A 9,325-nucleotide genomic window follows, 5' to 3' on the forward strand; every position below is an offset into this window, starting at 1 on the left:
AAAATGTGCAAATGTAAAACATAAATAAAAAAATCTTGGGATCAAAATACAATGTTTCATTGATAATAAAGTTGTTCGAAGTTGTACAATGATTACACAAGCATAGATGTCACACTTTATAACGAAATTACCCAGGACCCCGAGAGGACACAATATGATATGGGTGATAGTCGATCGATTAACAAAATATGCGCACTTCCTATCGATTCGGGAGAAAGATAGCACATGAAATCTTGCTGAGTTGTACCTTAAGGAAATTGTGGCACGTCATGGAGTGTCTATTTTGATAATTTTAGACAAAGATGGGCACATAAAGGCCACATAGTATTGGTAATTATCAACGAAAATGATCGGTGAAGGACCCCATAGGTCACAATAGATAAGATCACGAGGGTGCAAGGCCCATTTATTATTATTTTCAAAAGGAAACCATTGACTCTTAGCAAGTTGACATGGTGAGCAAATAAGTGATGTAGCTAATAATGCAAAAATTGATAAATGTCCATGTTTTTGTAACATCGTAATAGTATCAAAATGGACATGTCCTAACCGGGAATGCCAAACTTCGAAAGATGATTTTGGTCTTGAAGACCAAACAACAAAAGCATGATAACCCGGTTGAAGGATATAGAGCCCGTTTTCTCATCGACCTTGGGCTAGAACTTGTTTTGTTAGAAGATCCTGAATATGAGAATGAGGGTAAGATAACAAGACATCCAAATATTTAGCTTTTGTTAGTTTGATTATCAACAATAGATTTTTTTGAGATTTGGAACCACTAATATGTCATTTAAATTGTGTTTATTAGAAATTGATGAATGGCCCTTATGAGTAATAGGAAAGGTGGTTCCATTACTAAAAGTGATAAAGTTGTTACTTGATGTAGTTGATGGATTATTAACATTTTGAGCAGAGGTAGTCAAATGATCAATGGCATTGGAATCCACAAAGCAATCTGGTGCATTAACTTAACATTCAGAAAGAAAGGCATTGGCCAAGCTTGCTTTGCTTGGCACGCCTTGAGACGTATATATATCAAGGTTTGCACATGCATTAGCAGAGTATACATCTCGACGACATAATTGGCAATGTGGTGGATGGTAGCCACGGATTTCGGATGGATTTACACCGCGAGAAAATCAACTGCCATGTCTTTGGGAAGGGGAAGCAAATCTGTATGATTGCACCGAGAAGACGACTGATGATGTGGGTGTTTCGTGAAGTGCACATGTAAATAATTCATGACTTTTTGCTCGGGCTACGAGGTCGGGAAAGGATGGGACAAGATAAGTAGAATGAATGGCAGTAGAAAAGTTTTCAAACGATGGTTCAAGACCACACAAGAACCAATGAATTTGGTCAACTGGATCAACTACATAAGTGATAGATGATTATTGATCACAAAGGCTTTTGAAGGTGCGACCAAACTCAACAACAGACTTCTGGCATTTCTGAGTTAATCGAAGTTGGTCCGTAGGTTATGAACACGTTCAATGGACGCATTGCCATATGTATCTCTAAGGCATCCCACATGTTACAGCTTCCTCGGATAATGAGGCATTGATAAGGATAACAGTTTAATAATTAGTTGCTGCCCGTGCGCTATATTCAAGGTTATTTACAGTTTTCTCATCGCTTGAGATATTGGGAGCCGGAGCCGACAAGGTGCCGTCAAAGTTATCGTTCTGATATTTAGGATGGTAACCATTTGGTGTACCCATGCCAAGTAGTTGTTGGAGTTAGGTTTCATGGTGATTGTATGGGTAAGAGAGTAGGGACAGGTAGTATCAGAGGAGGAGGAAGAGGCCATTGCCGAAAAAGGAGAGGAAGAGGTAGAAGGAAGAAGGAGATTGAAGGGAAAAGGAAGAGGGTGGAAGAAGAAGGGTTTAGGACCTTTGACTTGATACGATAATAGTGATCACTCAATAATCTCCACAAATATGTGGAGCAATCAATATATAGAAATGCAGGTAACAACCAAGAGATACAAGAATACATAAAATACATATACGCCCCAAAATAGAAAGACAATACAAATAGTTATAAAGGCGATCGACTATACTGTACTAGCTTTTCTTATAACCTTATCTATATACTTTAGCCCGTGATATGTTGTCTTTTGTACCTTTTGTTCTTAACCTTTTATAAATCTTATTTGGTTATTTTTCCTTTCCCATGTGTTTGTTTTACATGCTCTTTGCTAATGCACGCTAAAGATGTCATTTTCGTAATGACTCTAAAACCCGAAATTACCTTGTTGTCAAATAAAAAAAATATGCATAGGAACATGTTTATTTACCACCAACCAAGGTATGAGCCAAAAGATCCAAATCAAGTTCATTTTTTACAATCTACCAAGTACCAACAAACGTATCAACAATCACACTCATATATTCTATTGAAAGGGTGCAATAGAGTTGGGGTGACCAAAAACTTTTGATCTCCTCAACTCTCTACACACAAGATCTAACATTGCCAAAAAATCTCTAACAGTCACGAAAATACGAAGTGGATTCGCATCATCTTTACTCATACTTCCATGAAAGTACTCGGTAATCTCTTTCACAAGTTCTAACACTTTGCGTTCTTCTTCCTCCAACTCCTTGAGATGTTTTACCGAGTAGTTCATGAAAGATTTCATAGATTCCCCAAAACTACAAGTGTTTTCTTTGTGCAACAAATCTTGGCTCACCAATCTTTGCAATCTATCCATCCCTTGAGATAAATTAGAAACTGAGCTCGCGATTACATCAAAGTCTATGGTGGCAGTTTTCTTCACATTGCATAACTCTGTACTCAGGCCAGCCACAAGTTCCAACCCCATGTTTCTATAGTCCTCTTCTCTTTGTAGGGTGTTTCTTTGCTGACCCTTTTGATTGATCTTCCCAATGATGCTCTCAGATACTCTAACGCCTTCTGAACGAACGATTTCTTGGACTACAAAGTGGAGTAATGTTGTTTTTCCATCAGTTCCTTTGATATCAGCTAGTTTAAGTAATGCGTCGAGCTTGAATGCTTTTGCTCCTCCCCGTATTGTACCAACATTCATCCGGTTTCCGGTTTTCAGTACTGCCTCCAGTAGCTTTAGGAATAGCCTACTCGATCGCAGTTCCTTGCATGCCTCCTGATACAAGATGTTAGACTCGAGCCATGAAAATAGTCTCTACCTAGTTATTTGTGAATCATATTCATGACATGATGCGAACATAACAAGAAATTTGCAAATTTGAGTCTAGTCTAAACAAGGGGCCAGTTTCGGGTCGATCCCATAAACACATTTAGCTAAAAGAGTTGGGTTGAAGTTAACCTTGCCCGTTTAAGTTCAGGTTGACCTGTTTCTATTTTTAAATATGTTTTTTATGTGGTAACGTAAAATGGTTAGGTATTTATATGTTTAAAAATTAAAAGCAAACTTCACATCAACTTCTATAAGTTAAACGTATATGTTTAATAGAAAATTATACTTTTCTTGTAAACTTAAAGTTTTTGAGTATTAATTTGTGCACACAAAATTATTGGGTTAAAGTAATCACGTTCATGTCAACCTACAAATATTCGTGTCATGTTCGGGTTTACGTGTCTGACGTGATTTTCAGGACATGTCATGTTCGGATTCGTGTCGGTTTAGACCTGTCAACCCATGAACATGACCCGTTTAACACCCATGTATCATATCATGGTTTGAGACTAATAAATTGAAAATGATATTCTACCTCTAGAACTGAGAATGTTTTCCGGAGATGAGTCACTTCGTCTTCAAACGTTTCTCGGTAAAGCAATGCTTCGATTCTTAGGAACGCATATGGTATCGTAAGGATCGTGGCAACGAATGTCTCGGCGGAACCCATGTCACCTTTATACCCGATTAGCTTACCTTCTTCTTCTTTAGTGGGTTCCATCTTTATGAGTACCTCTAGCTGCTGTAAATTAAGTCCATTTCCTAGTCATACCAACACCAAATGAAATTAACTGTTAATTTAGTAACACACATTCAACACCTCATAGTGGGGATGGCAAAGGAATCTAAACCCAATGAGTGACCAGAATCCAGGACCAATTGGGACGAATATTCAGGCATACGACCGGGTATGCGATCAATACTAAATATTTCATGGGTATGAGACAGGTATGGTGTTAGATAATACCCAGCCCGATTAATCAAAAAAATGCATGCGGGTTTACCCAAACCATATCCCTATACATTTTCGTGTTGTCTTTATTTCGTTTGTCCCAAGATTTTTCTACTAATTCACCAATTTTTAGTTCTTGTGTTTCTAATTTGAAAATCCCAACAATCAATTTTAACAAACTAATGTACTACCAATACCCGTTCCATTGCCATCCCTAACGTGTAGCTACACAGTGTGATGGATCTTTACCTCGCACTAGCGCACAACAAACTTGTTCGGCAGTGACATTGAGAGCTTTCAACAAAATCGTAAGGTTCTGAAGTCGTTTAGGCTCGAGAACATGCTTACTAGGAGACGGGCTTTTGCTTTTCATTTCATCATTAACATTATGTAGATTGTAACTAAAAAGCGACTCGATCATCTCCTCATCAAACCTGTTTCACATTTCATTAATTCGTATCACACATTAAACTATTCAAAACAACAAATCGCATGCTTACTCGAATGAGCTTGATCTCAGCTTGTCCCACACCATAGATCGGTCCGATGCAGCCCGTACTTTATCCCAATGAAGCGGCTTCAGTTTCGGCAGCGGAGTTCCATCTTTCCCGATCTGCGGTGGTGGCGGTGGTGGCGGCGGAAGCTGCACACTTCCTTTGGGAGGCGATGGTGGCATTGGTGGTGGAGGTATAGGGGTGGTTTTGTTTGATCCAGAACAAGCATCATGTTTCTTCTCAAAACGGACTGTTTTGGACTTAAATTTGGCGGGAGTAAGACACGATGGTGGAGGCGGCGGAGGTGGCGGCGGCGGTGGTGGTGGAGTTGATGTTGGTGGCTCTAATGTGTCACAAGTATTTGAAGCATCCGATATTCTTGGATTAGAGGAATCATGCGAGTTACAAAAAGAATGAAAAGATTCATCATCAGATGAATCATGTGACTCCACATGAATTTGAAGTTGAGCAATTGGAGAACCAAAAAAAACTGGCTCAACAAACTTCAATGATTCTTCAGTTGATGCTACTACACCACCACCAGTAGAACAATCCAGATTTCCTGAATTTGTTATACTATTCATCATAATAAAATGATTATTATGTTGTACATTGTCAGCATCTGCTTCCTGTTGTTGTTGTTGTTCTGATTCACGAGAATCTTGTTCTTGTTTGAAGCTGTAAATCGGGGGCGGGTCCAAGACAGTTCCTAAGGATTCGAGATAAAAATTCTTTGGAACTGGATCGGATATTACCTTTTTCGTATTCTTGGATTTTTTCTTCCAAAGCATACATAATAGAGCAAAGAGACTAATAATCAATGTAGCAGCACCAGCAGACACCAGAAGCGCAACAAGAACTCTTCTTCCTGGTCGAACATCACGCCCAATGGGCGGTGGAATCGGTGCCAAACGATGCCTATGGAGATGATGAACTGGAGCTGGAGCTGGAGCTGGAGGTGGAGAATGTAGTGGCAAAGGTGCGGGTGCCGGTGAGAGATTGACATGTGGTGTTTTGAACCCAATTAGAGTTCTGTGATAGAGCACTGTTGCGGGTGAAAGTTGTAGATTTGGGGCTGTGAATAATAATGCAAGGGTAGTGAGGAGGAGGAAGATGAAGATGGTCTTTAAACCAACCTCCATTTGTGATGAATAATAATGAGATGCCTAAAATGATGATAGTATGTATGAATTCACCTTTCTGATGCAATTATAACAATTGATGCCTGTTTGGTGGTGGGGGTGAAATAATAGTCTTAAATGCTACTCCAAGAAATCCCTGCGTTAGGCAGTTGAACTTTGTACGGGCTTGTTTAATTTCTGTCTTTAATCGCCCATGCTGGAATTGTTTTTAAGGATATCACATAATACGAAACTTACATGTGACTCGCCGGTTTGGTTTAAGTTAAAGGGCTTCAGGTTGGACCTGCTAATATATATGTTTAACTAAGCTAGTCATTTTGTCTGATTATTACGCCCCGTTTACTATGTTCATATAATGTGTATATGTATGGGCGCTCGGAGGCAAAAGTGAAAGTGCTCTAATTTTAACGTTATTTTACTAATTTCGTGAAAAGAACGTTAAAAGAGGGGATGGTTAATCATGCATCATGTGGTGACGTTGATAGCCGAAAGACAAGGGGTACATGCACTGATCGGCGTTTATCTCAATTGCTGAGTGTTATGTGCTTTATGTCCAACGTTTGATACAAAACTATTATCGAGCCGGGGGTCTCACTGGAAGCAGCCTCTCTATTCTTACGGGGTAGAGGTAAAGCTGTCTACATCTTACCCTTCTCAGACCCTACATTAACTTTACTATTGGTGAGATATACTGAGTATGATGATGAGTCATTTTGTCTAGTTATACGCTTAAACTGTTTAGTTATATTTTATTTTCTTTTTTTAATTTGTGTTTGTCACTTTGTCTAATAGCTCAAAATATGTGACGTTATTTTTTTTTAGAATTCATTACAATTAAAATTTTTATGTGGTTCTATTTTAAAAATATATTCAAAGTACTAGAGATTTTTATAGTTTCTATTATAAGTTTGAAGTTCATCTTTGGGTAAATGAAGGGGCATTAAAGCTCTTGTTGAGTGGCTGTTAAACAATATACTAAAATTTCAAATGGTGAAGTAGCCCAAAATCCTTATATGACTTTTGTCGTATAAATATAGTTAATGACACAAAAATATAGAATTAGAAAAGGTGTTTGTGTTTATGATGATGTGATTGTCATGAGATTTGTTGGACTTTTAGAGGTCAAAATCAGTTTCATGGGGATGATTACAGCTTTTTCAAACACAAATCTCTACTTCTTTTCAATCTTTAGACTTGCTTATTGTGGTCCCTATAGGTTGGTTGTACCTTTAGGGTGCTCAAGATTTCACCATCCATCCATATTTTCCAGCAATAATTCGTTCGGTGATTTATAAAAAGTTCTTAGATCAAAATTATAATTAACAATTTATTATGAGATAACTAGTATTAAGTCCCTGCGTTGCAGCGGTTGTCATAAAATTGTATTAAGCAGTAGTAATACTATACCATTGTCAGCGACCACTAACACCGTAAAAGCTCGTAAAAACAAAATAAATAAAAACGGGAAAAAATAAAGTCGAACGAAAAGCAGACATAAAATATTTGAATCACACACGCTCGTTGCTGAGAAATTAAACCGAAACGTAAAACACAGAAAAAAAAAATAACTAAGTCCATCCAGGATCCACGTGTTGGACGAACTTGTCAAACGCAGAAAAATAGATGTGACGCGACGGATCAGTCAAACGGTAAAAAATATACGAAAAAATGTTGAACCCCATACGCACGTTGCGGTGCGTTAACTCACAAAATTTAGAACGAAATGAAAATCTTGGGAAAGATGAAAAGTATGGTGGACCAAGATTGAAAATAAAAAAGAGTTGGGATTAAATTGCAAAAGATAAAAAACTTTGGGTTAAAAGTAAAAAAAATAAAGGGTCTAAATTGCAAAATTGAAATTATTTATTAATTTTAGATAAAGATAAGGATAAAAATAAGTGATATCTATATATTGGTTATTAATTAATATTAATATTAAAAAAATCTATACATATAATAAAAGAAACCAATTAATGGATACGTGTCGATACGAGAGGCATCTATTTTTTAGTTTCCCGCCATATATCTATGTTTATTTTTATCTTAAAAATACAATTTTTAAAATAATCTATCAACTTATCCCATATTTTAAGTTGACGTTTGTCTATAACTATATCTCTATATTTATAAACGTCCTTTATGTTTCCTCAAACTTGCAGGTTCCAACCTTAATGTTTAAAACTTGCTAAAAACATTCTTTAAGTTTATTTTTGTTGCTGGTTTAATCCTTTATGACTAACCAAGTTAATTATCTCAGTTTATTTCCCTCACATGTCTAACATGTGAGGGTCCCACTATCGTTTGATGACCGACATCAACTGTCTCGCAAAATGGAACAGAGATGTGGTGCAAACGCAAAACTGCCTGAAACCCAAGCAAAATTGCCTCTGTTTTCACCGGAGACGTAGTCCAAACACAATTGGACCTCTTAAATTTATGGGGCCATTCACGTGGAGCAAGCCCCTTTTCATTCCGAGCTATCAACATCCACTCGGAGGAGAGATCCAGCCCGCGTTTTGCTGACTAAATGCCAAACAAGCCATATTTGCAGGTTGATAGCCTCACGTTAGTTCTGTATGTGATTTCAAATTGAAAGTGCATATCATTTTTTGTAATTGTTTTCCTCTTTAGTTTTGATTACTTGATTGATATTACATGTATTAAATAGGGAAGAATAAAAACTAATATTTAGGTACAAAACAATGGGTCATGAATGGGGAAAGAAGAAATAAGTGGATTTAATAGACTAAATGTATATTTGGTACAAAATTTGCGTTTCTTTTAACTGTGAATAGATTCAATTCATACTCAAAAGTCTCTAATGGCGGTGGCTGAGGGCCTGAGGCTTTTTATTTTTTATTTTTTACACTTAATAATAATAACTATTTAATATTTTATTGATCCGACCACATGTAACATAGACGTTTTTAGCCTGTTAATAAATTAAAAAACAACAAAGTAAAATGTTATAATTTTTGTAATACACAAGTTTATAACCTAATAATAGAAAAATAAAAAAACAAAGTAAAATGTTCTAATATGTAAATAGTATATCAAAGTTCTTTTTACCAAAAACGTATTTTGACGACTGTGTGTGTTAACTGACTACATTATATTTATTCAAGTTGTATACTACACATTCTTATTCAACTCATGTTATACACGGGTAATTAAAGATGTAACTTTTTTATTATACAAAAATATATTTAATCAACCCGTGTAATACACGGGGTTCTAACCTAGTATATTAAATAAATATAAATAAAATTTATGAGGTTGAAGGAAAGAATGCCATGTGGCATTATTTGTAGTCTTTTATTATAAGTTAGATTAGATTAGATTAGATTAGATTTTCAAAGAGATTTCTTTAATCATATTTATCCTTTTTAATTATTCATGATGTTTTTTAACAAGAAAATGTGTTTACGGATCAAATCAAATTTCGAATATGTGTTACAAAATGTGTTTTGTTTTTTCATTTGTAAACTAGATGGTCTAGGTCAACTTATGACAAGTTTAACACTTTGTATAAGTGAATGGTGAAAAGTTTCTTATATAT

General features: G+C 36.3%; 1 protein-coding gene across 1 annotated transcript; it reads right to left on the reverse strand.

The window, feature by feature from the left end:
- Nucleotides 1-2,276: 2,276 nt before the first annotated feature.
- LOC110929408 (formin-like protein 11) lies at nt 2,277-5,935 on the reverse strand. Its single transcript, XM_022172559.2, has 4 exons — nt 4,631-5,935; nt 4,380-4,564; nt 3,714-3,940; nt 2,277-3,124 (listed from the first exon to the last, which is right to left on the reverse strand). The coding sequence occupies exons 1-4, from the start codon at nt 5,764-5,766 to the stop codon at nt 2,396-2,398; spliced, it is 2,277 nt and encodes a 758-aa protein (XP_022028251.1). The 5' UTR covers nt 5,767-5,935; the 3' UTR covers nt 2,277-2,395.
- Between the last annotated feature and the right edge of the window lie 3,390 nt (nt 5,936-9,325).

The sequence above is a fragment of the Helianthus annuus genome, chromosome 3 (genome assembly GCF_002127325.2).
Source record: "Helianthus annuus cultivar XRQ/B chromosome 3, HanXRQr2.0-SUNRISE, whole genome shotgun sequence".
Lineage (NCBI taxonomy): Eukaryota > Viridiplantae > Streptophyta > Magnoliopsida > Asterales > Asteraceae > Helianthus > Helianthus annuus.